The sequence below is a fragment of the Phyllostomus hastatus genome, unplaced genomic scaffold (assembly GCF_019186645.2).
Source record: "Phyllostomus hastatus isolate PE091 unplaced genomic scaffold, TTU_PhHast_1.1 phas_contig_38, whole genome shotgun sequence".
Lineage (NCBI taxonomy): Eukaryota > Metazoa > Chordata > Mammalia > Chiroptera > Phyllostomidae > Phyllostomus > Phyllostomus hastatus.
In genome coordinates this window covers 23,320,401-23,338,389 of record NW_025333869.1, presented here as the reverse complement: position 1 = coordinate 23,338,389, position 17,989 = coordinate 23,320,401, and the positions used below count along the sequence as shown (strand labels likewise).

At 49.8% G+C, this 17,989-nt stretch overlaps 2 protein-coding genes across 4 annotated transcripts; both read right to left on the bottom strand.

Moving 5' to 3' along the window:
• Window positions 1–189: 189 nt before the first annotated feature.
• Window positions 190–6,614, bottom strand: MYOZ1 (myozenin 1). The gene is made up of 6 exons (XM_045842132.1): window positions 6,507–6,614; window positions 5,286–5,376; window positions 4,244–4,422; window positions 2,152–2,395; window positions 1,611–1,776; window positions 190–698 (listed from the first exon to the last, which is right to left on the bottom strand). Exons 2-6 carry the CDS (start codon window positions 5,356–5,358, stop codon window positions 467–469), a joined length of 894 nt encoding a protein of 297 aa, XP_045698088.1. The 5' UTR covers window positions 5,359–5,376; window positions 6,507–6,614; the 3' UTR covers window positions 190–466.
• A 2,134-nt stretch (window positions 6,615–8,748) lies between these two features.
• On the bottom strand, window positions 8,749–17,989 carry SYNPO2L (synaptopodin 2 like). Of its 3 annotated transcripts, XM_045842129.1 has the most exons (4): window positions 17,769–17,989; window positions 16,451–16,602; window positions 15,511–16,025; window positions 8,749–12,461 (listed from the first exon to the last, which is right to left on the bottom strand). In XM_045842129.1, the coding sequence occupies exons 1-4, from the start codon at window positions 17,868–17,870 to the stop codon at window positions 10,234–10,236; spliced, it is 2,997 nt and encodes a 998-aa protein (XP_045698085.1). In that variant the 5' UTR covers window positions 17,871–17,989; the 3' UTR covers window positions 8,749–10,233. The 3 variants fall into 3 exon arrangements, with proteins under 3 accessions (XP_045698085.1, XP_045698086.1, XP_045698087.1); XM_045842130.1 differs by lacking the exons at window positions 16,451–16,602; window positions 17,769–17,989 and adding an exon at window positions 14,306–14,399 and having other exon boundaries at window positions 15,511–15,807; XM_045842131.1 differs by lacking the exons at window positions 15,511–16,025; window positions 16,451–16,602; window positions 17,769–17,989 and adding an exon at window positions 14,306–14,405.

Here is a 17,989-nt window from a genome sequence, read left to right as displayed (position 1 = left end):
ATAAGTATGTCTTTGTATACACCTATGAATGATGTTTCATGGGTGTGGATGTAGGCGTAGGTGTGTAAGTAACCAGAGCTCAGGTCTGATCTTGAAATTTGAACAATGAATGTTTAGTATTTGACTTTAATTACCCTCTGTGCATTGTTAGCCTCAGTTTTTGTCTGCCCTCAAATATCAGAGGAAGAATGAGTTCATTTCCTTGAAGTTTATTGACCGTTAACAGTAGCAGAGCAAATTCCATAAAAGAGCAGGTTTCATACAGAGCAACTGGAAGGGGAGCTCTGAGCTGGTGAGGAAGGATGCTTGGAGTGGGGACTTAGAGTGACAGATGAAAAGGCAGATTTCTCCCTCCCCTTTCCCTCCATTCCCAAAAGGAATGGAGGTTGGGGTGTCCTGCTCCTTATTCCTTCTCCAAATTGGAATCAGAGAGGAGAAACTGATGCAAAGTAGAGGAGGAAACACCTCATAGCTCCTCTGTTTCTCCATCCAAGGGGATGCCTATATGCACATTATAGTCTACAGGCTCCCCAGAGCTCAGCCAGGGGATAGGGGTTCGATTGAAAGAAGGCCTGTTGGAGAGGTTCTGGTTGTAGAGGCCCAGGGGTTCACTCAGCAGGGGCCCCAAGTCAAACTTGGGCATCTGGAAGGTCATGCGTTTGGATGCCTTCTCATATCCACCATAAGGCATTGCTGTCCTGAAAAGGAGATACATTATTTCATTTAAACAAACAAATAAACAAACAAACACTAAAAGGAGCAGAGCTTTCTCAGTAAGATGTTACTCTGTTTGGAGGAGAGAGGAGTCTGTGAATTCTCGTTTGAGATCACCTCTGCACTCCTTATTCTTCTGCTTCCTTGGCATTCCATTCCCCTCCCTGGCTCCCTGTTTCCCCAAAGATAATAATGAGGAAAGGAGTCTAGTTGGTACTAGATAGTCTCACAAGTAGCCGTGACCCAGACCAACATTTCACAGAAAGTAACCCCAAATTCTATAGACCCAATGTCCTGACACCACCTCAAATTTCAACATAAAACCCATACTCTACCTCTAGTGGATAATGCATAGTCTAGATGAGAGGAATGAACATTTCCTGGAAAATCCAGGCTCCTCTGGATCAAATGCAAAAGCACTTCTCTAGCACTTCCCTATCCTGCTTTCACAGATCTACTACCCATGGCTTAGAGGAGCCCAATTTCAAAAGAACAGACACTTAAGCATCGCTAAAGAGGAATATAAAGAGTATAAAGTAGAGTCATGCTTCAGAAACAGTAATGAAATCCTAATTGAATAAAGGGAGCCTCAAAAGGACTTTAAACGTGTAATGGAGTATTTATAGTGAAGGCAACCAAGGCTCAGAAGCAAGGTGACTTTCCCATGCTCACACAGCCAATAAGTGGCTTATGAACTAAAATTCAAATCCCACTTCCCAGCAAATTTTCACTTGATCATATTTTGCTGTTTCTCTAAGCTAGAGTGAAAAGGGGAAAGGGCCTCCTTTAGTCCTCCCATGCCTCAGATGTCCTGAAACATTTGAACCCAAGTCTCCATCTAACTAAGGACACGCCATGCACTAGGATGCATCTGGTTCCTCCCGCATCACCCATACCTGTTGAAGGACTTATACTGGGGGAGTTCAGCTTTGGCCCCATAGGCCAGCAGGTCAATGCCAAGTTCCACTTTTTGTTGAGAGTCAACCCCCATGGCTTTCTCCCATGGGGAAATATAGGTCTTGAACACAGTGATATGTTTTTCTTCTCCACCTGCCTGATCTCCTAGCAGCCATGGGAAAGAAAAGTAAGTCAAACAATAGCAATTAGTAGCCAAGGGAAGTTAGTTTCACACCCCTGCACTAGGAAAGTTGCCAGGGCCAGGGAAAAAAGGTATAAGATCCTCCTGGTAATTGTATAAGGTGTGTGGAATACTGACAGCCTGGGGTCAGATCTGTGACTGAAACTGAAAAGCCAGAAAGGTGACAGAGAAATAAGGCTTCTAGGTGAAATAGACATATCTCTGTATTCTCCTGGACCCAGAGAGTCCATTAAAGTATCTCAGGCCTCCCCTGCTCCCTATACCCAATCTAGGCCTCATTTCTAGGGATGTCACTGCTGTAGGGAACAGACACATTACTCTTGGGTGAGGATACTTGCCTTTTCCTGGATCACCAGCCCCTGCTGTGCCAGCAGCTCCTCCTCTGCCAGTCTGGGCCCCTGGACCTCTTGTACCCCCAGTTCCAGACCCAGGGCCCTCATGGTGCTGTTGGTCAGAGCCATACTGTCCAGCAGAGCCACTGCCCATCGCTTTGCCTCCATCGCTGCCCTTGCTATAAGAGAATCCCTGACCAGCTGTGCCCAGCTGTCCCCCCACTGTGGGAAGGAACTTCTGGAAGTGATCCTGAAAGAAAATGAGAGTGAAGGGAAGGTTATGAGGATGGGAAATATACAAAGACACAGGTATGCATAGCCTGGAGGATGTGATCAGAGACAATGGCCAACCAGAGGACACTGAATCCTCTATGATTCTCCCCACCAATAGATGGATAGTGGATAACCTGACTATGAGGAATTAAACTCTTCTTGAGGGGTAGGACCACCTTGGTTCAGTTTCTCCAGTTACACCTTAGGATGGCGGCAACTCATTCTCCACACTCCTCTTTCCCATCCTTGCCAAGGCAAAGAGGACCGAGGCTTCTGATCAACTACAATTTCAGAGGATAGCTTTGGCATGGAGATTCTAGCCTTAATTTGAAAAGCTAGAAGATCTCTGTCCCCTCCCCCTCCTCATCCTGCCTCTTTCTCTCCTTTTCCTCCTCTCCCTCTCTCCTCTTGGTGCCCGTTGGACCAAGACCTCCTGACAGTGAAATTATAGTGGGAAGGGGAAAGGGTGACCAAGAGGACAACACTGGATTCAGCCCCAAATCTAAAAATAACCCATCTCCTTCAGGAGGCTCTCCTGGCCACCTACCACGCATACCCCAGGCTCCACCCTGTGTAACCAGACCCAGGCAGGAAGGAGGGCTTTTGGTCTCTAAAGTTAGATATAACTAGCTCAGCATTTTTACTCTGCTTCTACATAAGGACCAATCACAGACACTTCGGCCCCTGGCCTCATGTAAGCATCTATTTCCACTCTCTTCTGGTTGCCCAGGGAAAGTAGAGGGGGAAGAAAGGAAATGAAGATGATGTCTTCCTTCTCAACTCTAACATCTTATGCCTGGCCTCTCTCCAATCCCTACTTTTCTTTCTTTGCAAAATCCTGACTAGGGAATGTAGGATCTTCAAGGATTTGTCACTCCCCACATCTGGGGTTCTTAGAGAAGGAAATGGCTGTAAAAATTCACTTAACTCTTTCTAGGGTTGCCAGATTTAGCAAATAAGATTATAGGACACCAGTTAAATTTGAACCTCAGATACACAACAAATACTTTTTTAGTATAAATATACCACAAATATTGCATGGGACACACTCATACATGAGAGTATCCAATGTGTATCTGAAATTCAAATTTAACTGAGTTTTTTATATTTTTAAATTTAATTTAATCTTTATGTCCTAAATATTTTGTGGGACATATTTATACTAAAAAGGTATTTATTGTGTATCTGAAATTTTTATTTAAGTGCCTTAGGTTTTTATTTTATTTCATTTTAAAGATTTTATTTTTATTTATATTTAGAGAGAGGGGAAGGTGGGAGAAAGAGAGGGAGAGAAACATCAGTGTGCAAGAGAAACATCAATTGGTTGACTCTCACTTGTCTCCAATTGGGGACCTGGCCTGCAATCCAGGCATGTGACCTGACTGGGAATTGAACTGGCAAACTTTCAGTTCACAGTCTGGGGCTCAAGCCACTGAGTCACACCGGCCAGGGCTATTTTATGTCCAAAATATTGAATGAGACATACTTTACTAAAAAAATTATTTGTGTGTATCTCAACTTTAAAACTGGGCTTCCTCTGTTTCATCTGTTAACCCTATCTTTAACAGTTACCCACATTGGGAAGGAAATTTTCCCTCTGAGGGTGGGGTATTCACCAACCCCCTTCACTAGCTCTAAGACAGTGACTGAGTTTCAGGGGTTGTAACTCACCCTGGAGCTATTGGGCACTCACTATATCTGGGGGCTTAACAGGCTTTTAAATTTGCAGGAAGGGGAGTCTGGTAGCATTTTGGAGATCCAGCGCCTACAAAGAAGCTGTCAGGAGGGGCACTAGGCTTTGAGAGTAGTAGAGCTATGAACTCACCATGGAGCTGTCAGAGAAGACATCAGGGTGGTTTTCGTAGATAAATTTCTCCACCCGCATCTGCCGCAGTTTGAACATTTTAGATCCCCGGTTGGTGAGCAGTGACAGTTCCTCCAACATCACGTCCCTTGGGACACTGATCTTCTTGCCCAGGTTCAGGCCCGAGTTCTCCTGTCCACCTTTTATGGAGGGGGGAGGAAGAGGCAAGGAAAAGAGGAAAGTAGGGTTTGCTGGGCTCAAAACGCAGGTGCCATCCACACTAAGTGTGTATGTCCCAGCAGAAATTGCTAAGGGAAGCAGATGCTGTCTCTGATGTCTCATCAAATTCTGTCTAATTTGTGAGGGATTTTTATTTCCTGGGTTTGAAGTTGGAGAGAATGTGTAGAAACTGGAGTGCAGAATGGAGAGAGTGGAAATACTAGAGTAGAGGGTGTGAATGCAGTCAAAGGGACATGAGCATGGGGTCACAGGGCAACAGCAGCAAAGCATATCACAGATGGAAGCTGGGGGAAGCTGGGGGAGGCTGTATCCCAGGGCAACGCCTGAAGGCCAACACTGTTTGAACTTCGTACAGACTCCTGTCTCAGCTCCCTTCCCTACTCTTCCCTTCCGTGAACTCTGACAGCAAACAGCCTGTGCAGTTTTCCATTTTTAAATACTTACACAGGCTCCCTAGATTTGGGGAAAGGAATAAGGCAATTAACCATCTATTGAGACCTAACTCTGTGCCAGTCTCTATCTTATATATTTTTTTTCTTAAACAAACCTCACTGACCTGTAGGTCCCTTTGTCCGGGCTTATGCTGGGTAATATGGCATAAATATTATTGTCTCCGATTACAAGGTGAAAAGTGTGGAAGGGTGAGTGGTCAGTGTTGGATACTTTCTCCTGCCCCACCACCACCGTCTCCCACCCCCAACCCCTGAATTCCTCTTGTCTCTTCACCCTAAGACATATGTAATCTTGTGATATTTCTGGGACTCTTGGGCCGGAGATACTCTTAATAAGAAGCCCCATACTAGCCAGGAGCAGGCATCCATACCTCCAGTGAGTTCCATGATCAGCTTACTGGATTTCCTCTTCTTGTTGGGGGCTGGGGTTCCTGAGAGCGGCATTGTGGAGGCAGATCCAGCCTGGGTAAGGTGGGAAGGGGGAGTTGAAAGATGGACAGGGAATGGGAAGGGTGAGTGTCTCACTCAGTAAGGAGGTACTGCCTAACCTGGAGTTAAGGACTTCAAGGAGCAAAATTTCATTAGATTTTCAAAGAAATATGTATTCCCTCAAACAGTGAAAACCCACTGTGTAAGAGCTTCTCTTGGGAGGCAGGGCAGAAACTATAGATGCAGCCCCTGCCCCTACCTGTTCCCAATCTCTTTGCAGCCCTTTTATGAAGAGCTGGTGCAGGCATCGGGAACATGGTGTGTGATGGAGGGCAGGGGCTAAAGCAAACAATGCACAGCAAGGCAATGCACCCAGGGTTCATTGGCATGAGTTGAAGTTCTTATTTGCATGGGGATCTCAGACTGGGGCTGTCAATCCACACTCCGGTCTCTCCCCAGTCCTCCCCAATCCCCAAGGGGCAGAAAAATGTTCTGCCAGGGTTGAGGAGATCCAGCCAAAAACATTCTCCATAGAAAGGAGAGGTTGTTGCTCCTCCATTGAGCCAGCTGGAGTGGGGCCTGGGAGGTCACAGCAGTGATCCCTGCTCCCTTTCAGTCACTCCCGCCCCAGACCCCAGAACTGGAGGGAGGTCACGGAATATTTGAGCCTCGATACATGTCAACTCGGCAATATCATAGCACTGGGAAACTGAGGGAGGACAGGAACACAATAATAGTATCTGGCAGTGAAGAGGGACAAGCTGGGACAGATACAGAGTCTTCCTTAACAGAAGTTGGCCAAACATGCTGTCTTCTGCAGAGTCCTGTCCCACAGCACATCTGCAGTTCTGCTAACAAGCGGCACCTGCTGCGGTCAGCGTCCAGGAACTGCTAAGTGGACTCTCCTTGTACCTCTCAGCCTTGCTGAGGTCTTTTTTTTTCCATCCAGTCTCTTAGACCCCCTTCTCATTCCTCCAGCTCCTCCCCCACTATCTCTCTTCCTCCTGGTCTGGGCCCTTCCCCTTCCAACTCTCTGTGGCTCCCCTGAACTGGACAGCTGAGAGCTGAACACAGATGGGGGAGGCGGACAACTACCCCAGGATAAATTGCACACACAGACACAACAGTCAACAGAATGGGCTCCAGCCCCTCTGGAGACTTACAGATTGCTCGGGCGGTGGTCAGCTCTCCCTGGGGTCCAGCAGCTTTGGAGGACTGAGCTGCTGTGACTGAAGAACCCGAGCTGGGCAGGCGTGGGGGCAGCACTGGCAGTGGGGGAGGGAGGGTGGTTATTAATAGATGAGTGCAAGCAGCTCAAATGGCACAGGGGGTACTGAGACCCTGGAACCAAGATCCCGCCCTCCTTGCCCAGAGGCTCAAGAACAGAGGAAAGGGCTTTGAGAGTCTCCCACTAAGCTCCCTGAGCCAGGAATCAATCTGCCCAGGGACTCCCTTTCTCTTGGCACTTGGACTCTGAGATCCAAAGAAGCATTCAGGGAGAAATTGAAAACTGAGAGGGACAGAGGAGGCAGGCAGCAAGTGGTAGGTAGGAATTCAGAGTGGGAGAGCAAGAACCTGAAGAACATGTCTGGAGAGCCGCTCAGAGCCAACCTAGGCCATAGCTGGGAGGACATGTGGGTGCATTTTGGGAATGGGAAGGCTTAAGGCGCTATGTTTGGGGCAGCGAAGTCTGTTCACAATGGAACTACTCTGGTTTGTTTGTTTGTTTAAGATTTTATGTATTTGTTTACATTTAGAGAGAGGGGAAGGAAGGGAGAAATAGAGGGAGAGGAACATCAATCTCTCTTGTACATGCCCTGACTGGGGACCAAACCTGCAACCCAGGCATGTGCCCTTATCGGGAATTGAACTAGTGACCTTTTGTATTGCAGGACAATGCCCAACCAACTAAGCTATCCAGTCAAGGGTGGAACTACTCATTGAGAGTTCCTGGGTGAGTTGGTCTTTCCTATGGAAAAGCCAGTTCTTAGCAGATTAAAGGACCAAATTATCCAAACCTAGTGCTTCCTAGGCTGTAAGGGAAGATTCAGGGAAGACTTGACCAATTCCTGCCCTTTCACCCCCATTTGCTGTTGGGGTGATCAGTTCAGCCTACTCTGCAGGATAGACGTCTCTTAGAGAAGTGCATGAAGGCTCCTGACCCACCAAAGCCTTACTTTCTGAGATTCCTACTTGGGCTTTTCTTCAAAGGAAGACACACCGCATAGGATCTGGACTGTCCTATTTGCATTGTTCCAGAGGAACCGCTAGGCAGGGGCACCAGCTGGAGAGCCCCCTTGTAAGAAATCTGTCATTTGCATAGCCCCTTCCTCAGTAGCTCCATGAACACCCTGGATCCTTCTCTATGTTCTGCTTAGGTTTTGGAACCACCCTGTTGTGGCTGCTTTAAGAAGTGACTTCTGTAGCTCCCAGAATGACCCCCGGTCCCTCTGTGAGCTCTCCACTCTTCCTGACCATGCTCTCTTCCCATCCTGAGCTTTTCAGGTTCAGGCCAGGAGCTGAAAGGGCTTCCAGCCCCCTGTAGTTGGCCTCTTCCTAGACCAGTTCAGCCTCTAGACCCCTCATCTTTTGTCCTTCTCCATTTCCTCCCAACCCAAAGAAGCAATGAGAAGAAAAAAACATAAATAGCAAACAGCTATAACATAAAACACATAAATACCAAAATTTCATCATCACTACCTTCCTCCCCTCAAAATCAAACCAAAATTTTGGTCTCCTGTGATTGACTACCTAAAACTACCAAGTGGGTGAAGATAGAATATTCAACCTGTACTCTCTGGATCATTTCTTTGAAATTCTGAAACTGTGTACTTGGGGACATCTGGGTCTTAGGCCTGGTTATTGGCTCAAATATGCCCCCTGCTGGTACAATTGGAGCAATGGCATTTTCTTTCTCAGAAGTCTAATTCTAGTTTACTTCTTGTGCTTTCTCTTCTTCGTTTCAATCCACACTACCCAACCACTCTATGGTTCTTCCTCTCCCACCCACCTTCACCTCCAGCATTGTTTCCCATGGAAATATGGTTGCTTCCAGGGAGCTAGGAAATGTTGTTGGCAAAAGGCTCAGAAGACCTTTCCAACTTCTCTTAGTTCTGTATTCTGAGGCTTAGCTTGGGGAGTATGGATGGAGCAGGAGGTTGAAAGGGGGAGACTCTAGATGAAGGATGTGGGGAGAGGGAACCAAGGGGAGTTGTGGAACTGGCTAAATAGGAATGGGACAGAATTGGCAGAGAAGAGCAAAAGACCAGGGGTAAAGGGCAAAAGAGCGAAAAATAGGAGGGCAGGAATGGAGAAAGAGGTCAGGAGTCAGGAGATTGAGCTGAAGAAGATCAAGGGGAGATCAAGACTTGAGTATAAACATAGAAGAGATGACAGCAACAGAAGTGTGGGGTATAAGTTTATTCTTGTGCACAAACAAAAGTACTGTGACTCACATTCAATATGCAAAGGAAAGGATCAGTGTCCAGGTCAAGCAACAAATGTGACCACTTGGTAGTCGTGGTGAGAGGGGAGTCTACATTCCTCTAGGATCAATGATCAGGACCTAAAGCTGGAACAAGAGCTAGGGTTTGAAGGATAGGGTAGGGCTGAAAAGAGGTTTGGCTCTGAGTGTTTCCTTGCCCTTTCCCAGGTAGTCAGTACAAGCTGCAGAAGACGGAGGGGCAGAATCAAAGGAGGTAGCACAGTTACCAACTGTTTTTGCAACACTCAGCATATACTCTCACATCCCCCCACCATCATCCCTTTCACTCTAAAAAATACATTCTTCTCTGTCACATTTCCCCCCAATCCCCGCTCTTGTACACAGCGGTTTCTTGCTACTAACTTTACTCTGCCAACACTGCATTCTCACTCTCTCTCACCATGCTCCTCTTTGTGGCTCAATCAATTTCATTCATTTCTGCTCTGCTCCTCGTCCTGCCTCACTTTCCACACCATGGCTCTTTTCTTTCTGTCTGTCTTAGGTTCATGAGGTAATGAATCCAATGTATTTGTTCATTCTCAAAGGAAAATTTTCTTTTTGTTCACTTCCTGGGTGCTTGTTGCTCAGGACAGGGCCTCTCAAGTTGTTGTCTAAAATCCTAAGGAATCGAATTATTAGTTTGATTCCCAGTCTACCTGGTATAACAGCCCATACAAACTGCCTTCAAGTCTTCTCATACTCCATGAGCTTCACAAGATGCTGTGTACCTGCTACAGATGGTGGTCTTTGACTCCAGTGAATTTTTCTCCCCACTAGACAACCCACGTGGCATTATCTCACCCTTCTTTCATCAGTGCAAGGATGAGACCCATCTCGGGTCTCCTCTTACTCTTGCTTCAGACAGAAGAGCACATCTGTGCACACACACTGGCACATACACACTCACACACACATACATGCCTAGGTATATGCCAGCCAAGTTTGGGAAAGGTGAGGAGCAGAGAGCAACTTAGTGCAAACAAGGATCAGTTCAGTTCCTTTGCTGCCTGTCTGGTGGTGAGCTTCTTGCTTGAGGTCTCAGGGATAGCTTCTCTGTGTGCTTCTCACTGAACGTTGTGAAGCTCACAGAGTAAAGAACAAAGTAGAGAAATAGAGACCCGTGGCGGAATATGGGTGGACAGACCTAGAGATAAAGACAGAGATCCAGGCAAGGAACTACAGAGACAGAGAAGCACAGGTACCAAAGCAGGGATATTAGGTTGGAAAGAGCAAGGGAGGGAGAAAGCCAGGAGGAAGCCTGGAAGTGGGTTAAGAACTCTAAAACTATCTCTGGCAGCAGGGAATTTAGCCTCCAGATGCCTGAGAGAGGGGGTGGATTGGATAGGAGAAGCAACTTTAGGAACTGGATGTTCCACCTCTCCTTGGTCCTGGGAGCTGCGCTTTGCTCAGTGGTGGCTTGCTCCAGGCTTCCACACATGAGCCTGCAATCCTGTTCTGGTGGCTGAAAACCGGGGCCTGGCTACCTGGAAGCCACAGGAGCTGGGGGAGGCCCCAAGACCCCTGGGAGACTCTGGAGGAGGGGCTGGATTAAGGGCAGAGGCTGGGTTAAGGGCAGGGGCTGGACTAAGGGCAGGGGCTGGGCTAAGGGCAGGCGCTGAGGCCAGCTCTGTCCTCCAGATGGGTTCATCCAATGTAGTGGCTGCTCGGGGCACAAGCACAGTGGGGGCCAGTGGCTCTGCAGTGGGCTGGGGTGCTGGAGTGGAAAATCGGCGGATCTCCTGGATTCGAGCAGTTTTGGGGGGCCCTGAGGAGGTGGGGCCAGGAGTCTGGGGAACTTCATCGAAACAGAACATGGCAGTTTTAAGTTGGTAGGGCTGGTGCCGCATGAAATCCAGAGCCTTGATGCCTTGTTTGGGGCCTGCCCGCAGCCCCTGGGATTGGGCCTTATTAGGGAGAGTTCGGGCAGCTTGGGGAAAAAAGGGTGAGAGCAGTGGGTTGTAAGCAATAGGAGGTGGGGCACGGATGTTGGGTGAATATTTCCAGGAAGGGGGCAGTGAGGGAGTAGGAGAAGGGCTTCGGGGCCGAGAGCCAACGATAGGACTAGGTGTAGCTTCCACCACGTACCTGTCTGCTCGGCTTTGCCGCTTGGCAAACAGCTCCCCACCCCTGCCCTGAAGCCTTGGTGGCTCAGGCATTCCAGCAGAAGGGGTTGCCCCATTCACTAGCCCTTCAGGGAACCCTCGAGATAGGGGCTTAGGAGCCACTGGGGGTGGAGTCTTAGGAGTCAGAGGGAGGGGGGCCTTGGAAGCCATTGGAGGCGGGGTTTTAGGTGTCACGTGAGGCGGGGTCTTGTAACTTCTGCCTCCTGGTGGCTGCATGAAGTTGCAGGCTTCAGCCCCGAGGCTCAAGGCATCCTCCTCTGGACCAGATTCTGCACCCCCGGCCCGGGGTTTTTCATCCAGGTTCTGCACCAGCGATAGCAGCTCGGGGTTGGGCGAGTTCTTCTTCGTCTCCTCGTTTCCCGGCCGGAACATCTGCTTCCGCGTACCCCGCCGCCGGGCCTCCTGGAGGATACCCGTGCGAGCAGCTGGCACAGAGATGCGCTGCTCCCGAGCGCTGGGGGGCTCAGGGACCACAGAGCTTGGGGATGGTGCCTCTAGGTGTGCAGCGGGTCGCAGAGGCGCCGACAGGAAGATAGAGGCAGTGGAGGTCATGGCAGCTGTGCTGGAGGGAGCTGGGGGCTCTGGGACCCCGCCTGGCGTAACAGGACGATTGGGGGCTGGGATATACAGAGAGCTGGTGGCCGTCACGGGGCCAGAAGAGCGCGGGGTGCTAGGAGGACTGGAGGTTGACAGGTGGCTGGGAACCCCTGCGGTGAAGATGGGCCGAAGGGCAGGCCCCTGAGGAACGGACGAGAAAGGCGGTGGGGTGGGGCTGAGGCCTCCCGAGGTTTCATTCTCCTTCCTGGGAGCCATGGGCCGGAAAATAACCGGGGTGGTACCTGGCCGCTGCCCCTGTAAGCCAGGAGTAAAAGGCCTGGCTGACCGGTTAAAGATGCTTGGAGCTGGGGTAGGGGCTCCACCGCCTGGGAGGAAGGGTCTGGCGCTGGCTAAAGGGTCTGGCGACTTGGGGAGGACTGCCACCTCGGGTGGAGCACTCTGGGCCCGAGGTGGTGACTGCAGGCCTTGCCTGTTGAGTGTGGCTGCTGGACCATCCTGGGCCAGCTCCTGGGTGCTGGAAGCTGCGCGCTGGCGCTGCTGTTCAAAGAGCTGGACCCCTCTCCCGGAGGCCTCACTCAGCTGCCCTCCTGCTCCCAGCCCTGAGCCCTGGGCCTCTGCTGCACCTGAGCCCGGTCTGGCCAGCTCCATGTCCAGATAGGGGCTGTCCCAGTCGGACTGGTTGGTGAGGCTGCGGGCGTCGGAGAAGGCCTCCTCGTCCAGCTCGGATTCGCTCGTTGGTGGGACCCCGTCTTCTTCGTCCTCAGCGCCTGTCCCAGCTGCAGACCCAAAGCTCACTAGGGTGTATTTCTTGGCTCTCTGCCGTCTTTTCTTAAACATAAGCACCCCCTTGGAGTGGGGGTTGGGGGCTGCAGTTAGCAGAGATGCAATTGTCCGGCATTTGGTCTTGGCCTCCTTCACACTCTTCTCTTGAAGGCTCTCTGCGCGTTGCAGTTCTGAGGAGGGAGAAAGATCAGTGAGCTTCTTCCAGTCCTGTTTCCCAAGGCTTTCACCTTTACCCCAGCCGACTCAGCCCTCCCACCTCCTGACCCATAATGTTTCCTGCCTTTAGCAAAGTCCTCTGACTTGGGGGCAGAGTGGAAGGTGGAAGGTGAAAGGTGAAACCAAGGACAGTTAAAAGGAAGGCAGGGTCTAGCCAGCTGCCCTGACACCACTCTGACCACAGCTCTCCTCCCTCTACTCTGCTCCTATCTTCCAAGAGATAGGCTCTTACCCTCCCCCCCACACATTCCTCCCCTGCCTCCCTCAATTCCTGCCTGGCAGCCCAGGGGTTGGAGGAAGGGGTCACATCCCAGGGAGACAAAAGAAGCACCCTTCTGTGGTGCTTCTCAGACAGTTTGGGACTTACTCCCTTACCCCTATGATAAGGACACAGAGGACCCTTAGCAACAAGGATATTTATTCCCAATTCTACCCGCCCCCCCATCATGCAGTCCATGCCACTTACATTCATAAAAACAACTCCCACTACACAGCATTTCAACAAGATTATGGGTCTAGTAAAAGCCAGCTGTCGGCGTATTTTCCCATGTACTTTTCTCTCTAATTTATTTGTAAACACATGTGTGCTCACACACAAAAAAACAGAGTAACTTGAACATATTCACACACATGCACACTCCAGGTGGCCCTTCTCAGAGTTCCCCCTGCAGGGGTCCTTTTCCTAATGGCTTGGACAAAATTTTAGAGCTGATACTGGCCTTCCAACTGCCAGGACACTCCCTGTGCCTCACACCCTTGCTACTCACAGCCAGGGATGTCCTCAGATCCGAGATGCTGGAAAAGCCAGAGTGCTGCTCTCCAAGGCAGTCCTCTAAATCTTTAGGATACCTCAAGGTCACTGGCTAAATATATTCACCTTTCGCTCCAGCTGAGGGTGGGAGTGGAGTGGTCTTCTTTAGGGGCTGGCCTTCTAGGTAGAGAGGTTGGGCAGCCACTACCAGGCTGGCATGAAAGGATTATATACGAGAGGGAGGCAGGGCAGGGCTTCCCATGCAATGTGGAGGTGGGGCCAGGAAGGGGAGAGGCTGCGCTGCTGCTGGGACCCTGCCATGGACATGGATACTCTCTGATTCACGATCCCCAGTTTCTCCTGAAAAATTCTTGAAATTCCATGTACTTTCTACTCAAGATACCAAGCACCTTTCTAATTAGGGCTCTCATTGTGTCCATCCTCACATTTACACCACAGAATAGAACTGTGAACAGGAAGCAGGCACTGGAGTCAAGTTCAGTTTAGGTTTTTGGTTTCTGGGAAGAGTGACTTCACTGAAGTGCAGTTTCCTCATCTATAAATGAAAATGATAATAGCTGCCTCATAAGATTGCTATGAGGATTAATTGAGGTAATGTAGGTAAATTTAACATTTAACACAGCCATAAATTCCACTGTGAGTAACCATTGCTATCAAAGCTTTCGTGATGCAAGCTATACCTGTGCGCGGGCACTTTTTTGTTCACACATATCACTCCCACGTACAAACCTTAAAACTTCACAGATTTCACACTTCTCTCTCACACACACACTCTCTCCATGAGTTTTCCATATCTTGTGGAATGGAAACATGTGACATGTTTCCATTCATGTTTCCTTTGACATGTGACAACAGCATTAACCCATTCTGAGAAAGGAGCTAACTTAGAAAAAAAAGAAGAGAAAGGCAAAAAGGAGGAATAGATAAGGGAGTAAGACCTTTCCCAAAGATCTGACTCCCTAAACTGTTGATATATTCCCCTCCATCCTAGATCCCAGAACTCTCTTGGCTACGGGAGGGTAGTACCTGCATAGAATGGGTCCTGTAGCTCAGGAACTGGGCCTGGAGATTTATTGGAGCTGGTTTGGCTGAGGGACTCTTGGCTGATGGGCTGAAAAGTCTCCATGCCGAGAAAGGAAGAGTTGGCTGGAGCAGGACCAGCTTGAGCCACCCCCATGCCTTTTAAAGCCCCTTTGTCTTGATCCCAGAGCTGGCAGCTGAATGAGCTCACTATGCTATTTTTGCAGCCTGTCCCCCTCCCTTCTCTGGCCTGCTCCACCAGCCCCGGTGTGACAGACATGGGCACCTGCCTACTCTACCCCCCACTCCACCCTACTGAACAATGAGGTCTGCTGGCTAAAAATACCTCTGAGCCACTAACTACAGTCTCACCCAGCCTGATAAGAAGGCAAAGAGTGCTAAAATGAGAATTGGGGGTAAACATGGGATCATAGGCATGCGTCTGGAATTTCTTTGTGGTATATTCACATTCTCAGGATGTCAGGCTCTAAACTGTTAAGTTGTTAGCCTCTAATCCAGACTTAGAGATGCAAAATTCTATGGATCAGGAAACAGAATGGTGGAGGGGAGGAATGAGAGATGAGAACTGGAGGGGTAATCCTGAAATTTCCAAGGTGGCAAGAAAGGGCTCTTGGGGAGATGCATGGGAGGCACAGGACAGGGAGAAGTTTCACTGTTAGACCTTGGTCTGTGGCTCACATCAAAAATAGCTGAGAGCTTGTGATAAGTGGAACTGTTTTTTTTTTTCTGCCCAGGCCTACATTCTTGCCTGAGATAAAGAGCTGAAGATCCCTCCCTCTACCACTTCCTAGGGACTCATGATTATCCCATAGCCTCCCAGTCCCCAGGAATGCCTGCAATTAACCCTGAAGAGCCCCTGTAGCCATGCCCTGCTTCCAAATACTTCTCTGTCCTATGTCTGGCACCTAGCAACACCAACAAGCAACCTCTTCATTGATTCATGTCCCCTTCCAACTTCCCTTCTTATCCTATTCCTGGGTTGGGATGAACCACCCGTACCTTTCTGTCACATTAGTTCAAACAGCAAAAATAATGGGGACCATGAGAATAATTATTTCTCTCACTCATCACTCTTCTCCACTTGTCCCCAAGACTATAGACCAGAGAAGCATAAGGTCTGCTTATGAAGGGGTAGAATTAAAACTCTGATTAAAAGATCCTGGCCAGGGAAAAAAGATTCAGGCACTCACTGGCTTGCTTGGCCTTCTGGGTGTAGGTGGTAGTAAGATCTTCTGCCACCGGGTGGGAAACAGGCCCCACCATAGGGATGAGATTTGGGCCAGGCCGGAGGGGACCATGGGGCAACAGCAGGGCCTCAGCTGGGGGTGGCTGAAGGGTTGCTCCATCCTCCCAAGATGGGGAGATCACACGGCCATCACCCTGGCTGGAAGGGCCAGGAACGGCAGGTGCTGGCTCTGCAGGGCTGTCAGACAGGTAGACCTCATCAGGTGGGGCTCCCGGTGGGGTGGGCCTGGTAGGGCCTCTGCGGCGGGGTCGGCGGGGCTTCTCCTGGGTGGCAGGGCCATCGGCATCACTGTCTGTCTCTCCGTAGTAGGCCTCACTGTCAGGGGGTGAGAGGAGGCTCCCAGGCTGAAGAGGCTGGGGAACTGGAGCACCAGGGGGCTCAGGACTCAGCGGAGATAAGGGTGACAGCACCCGAAGCTCACCGGGGGATGGAGATCGCAAAGGCCCTTCATCCTCTACCCTGGGAAAGATGACAGAACTTGAGAAATGGGCTGGTTGACAGCTAGAGAGATCTAGAAGGGATGGGAGAGGGGATGAGGGGAGAAAAGGGATGCAGACGGAATGGACTGGGAAGAGCAGAAGTCTGAAGACAAGCTGGGAGGCAAATGTGCTTGGAGGGCTTTCAGGGAGCTGTGATGACGAGACAGCAAAACTTGAAGGAGGTCCATGCACTCAAATGCCCACTTGACACCCATCCTTTAATTACAAATACATGCAAGCCCTTTGGGAGGCCTATACTAACATCTATACTCCAGCATTAACACACAAGCAGAAATGGGCACTTGTTAATTGTTGAAGCCAGGCCAGTGAGACACAGATCTGAGTCAGGCAGTGGGAGCCCTGGACTAGAGGGACGGTGCTGGTTGGGGTGGGAGGGGTCCATACCTCCGCACAGTGAGGACAAGTTGATTCCCTGAGGCATCAATGAGGCACATGGCACTGGCATGAGAGAGGCTAGTACAGGAGACCCCATTGATGGCCAAAAGCTGGTCCCTCTCTCGTAGTCCTGCTCTGCCAGCCTGGCTCCGTCTTCGAATCTGAGAAGGTGTTAGAGGAGAGAATGTAGGTGAGGGAGGGCTCCAAGGGGGAATAGGATGAAAAGAGTTAGAAATGGAAGGACCTATGGAAGGGATTTTACTTTGCATGGTAAGAAAGGGTGGAGAGGGGAATGGGGCTGCAGTTAAGGGTGCCTATCTAGAGAAGAGAAGGTACAGAGTGGAGGGAATAATACATTATATGAAGGGAAGTAGGGTAATCACCAAATGTGTATTGGGTTGTGGGGAGCAGGTACTAAAACTGGTAGCCTTCTAAGATTCTCCTCCATGGGCAATATCTATACTAGCTAATAATTCTTTCCTAGGCCTTGGAGCCCCAGGCACTATTATCTACAGAGTCAAAATTTTAGAATAATATTCCAAATTGGAGGGAGTCCTGCTGATTCTGGAACTGCGGATTCTGGGAGACTGATTATGTGTGTATATGTGGGTCACGGTGGCTGTCATTTATTGAGTGCTTACTAAATGGTAGGCATTGTGCTAAGCACTCTAAATGCATTATTGCATTTAATCTTTAGAATAGCTCTGTGAAGTAGGTACTATTGTTACCCACATTTTACAGTTGAGGAAATTAAGCCTGTATGGTGAAACCAAAAGGGTAACAACTCCATCTGACAGGCCAGGTCTTGCCATTACCCTGCTAGCCCTAAAAAGAGTCTCACCCAGTGAGAAGGATATGGTGTAGGGAAAGAGGAGCAATGAAGTCATGGGCAGGGCCGGGCAGGGCTAGGCTGGGCTGGACAAGACAGCCTCAGCCCATCACATATCAGTTTAGTTAGAGAGAAATTAGAAACTTCCCTACATTCCTGGAGTTTGGAGTAGAGGCACAGACCCAGGAGATTAAAGACTGGATGGCCAGACCTGGGCCTCTGCTGCTTTGGTGCTGCAGGGAACAGAGACAGAGTCTTTCTTTTTCTCTGCTACCAGAAACCAGGAATCCCCTTTTCTAATAGCCCCCATGCCCATAAGAAGCCTGTGTTCAGGCACTACTTCCCCCACCAAACTTTAGCATGCTTCCCTGCCCACCCACTCCCACTCCTCTTCTCCATAGCCCCCCGCTTCTCCCCCATAGACCACCACGTGACTCTTCCCAGGTTCCCCTGGGTTTCCCCTTTCCCTAAAACCTCAATATAGGGGCTCTCCCTTACCTTGGATACCTGTAAGGGTTTCCTCTGCTCGGACCCCCCCTGAAGTCGGAAGCCCCAGGGCGCTCCCCCTGACAGTGTGACCAGCACCTCCTCAGCACCCATCGCTCAGGTTGACCTATGGCCCTCGGAGTTTGGAGAGTGTCCCAGGGAGAGAAGTCGAGGTGCTGGTACCCCGTCCGGCCTGTCTGGCTCTCCTGCTCCTGCTGCCCCAGGCCTTCCCC

What these genes read in the sequence shown, in the direction of transcription:
- MYOZ1 (XM_045842132.1), bottom strand. Translation starts at nt 5,358, where the DNA reads ATGCCGCTCTCAGGAACCCCAGCCCCCAACAAGAAGAGGAAATCCAGT. An exon ending in TCTTCTCTGACAGCTCCATG is followed by an intron (nt 2,396 to 4,243) that starts GTGAGTTCATAG and finishes ATTTTCTTTCAG; the next exon opens with GATCACTTCCAGAAGTTCCT. An exon ending in CAGTATAAGTCCTTCAACAG is followed by an intron (nt 699 to 1,610) that starts GTATGGGTGATG and finishes TCTCCTTTTCAG; the next exon opens with GACAGCAATGCCTTATGGTG.
- SYNPO2L (XM_045842129.1), bottom strand. Translation starts at nt 17,870, where the DNA reads ATGGGTGCTGAGGAGGTGCTGGTCACACTGTCAGGGGGAGCGCCCTGG. An exon ending in AACCCTTACAGGTATCCAAG is followed by an intron (nt 16,603 to 17,768) that starts GTAAGGGAGAGC and finishes ACACCTTCTCAG; the next exon opens with ATTCGAAGACGGAGCCAGGC. An exon ending in CCAGAAGGCCAAGCAAGCCA is followed by an intron (nt 12,462 to 15,510) that starts GTGAGTGCCTGA and finishes CTCCCTCCTCAG; the next exon opens with AACTGCAACGCGCAGAGAGC.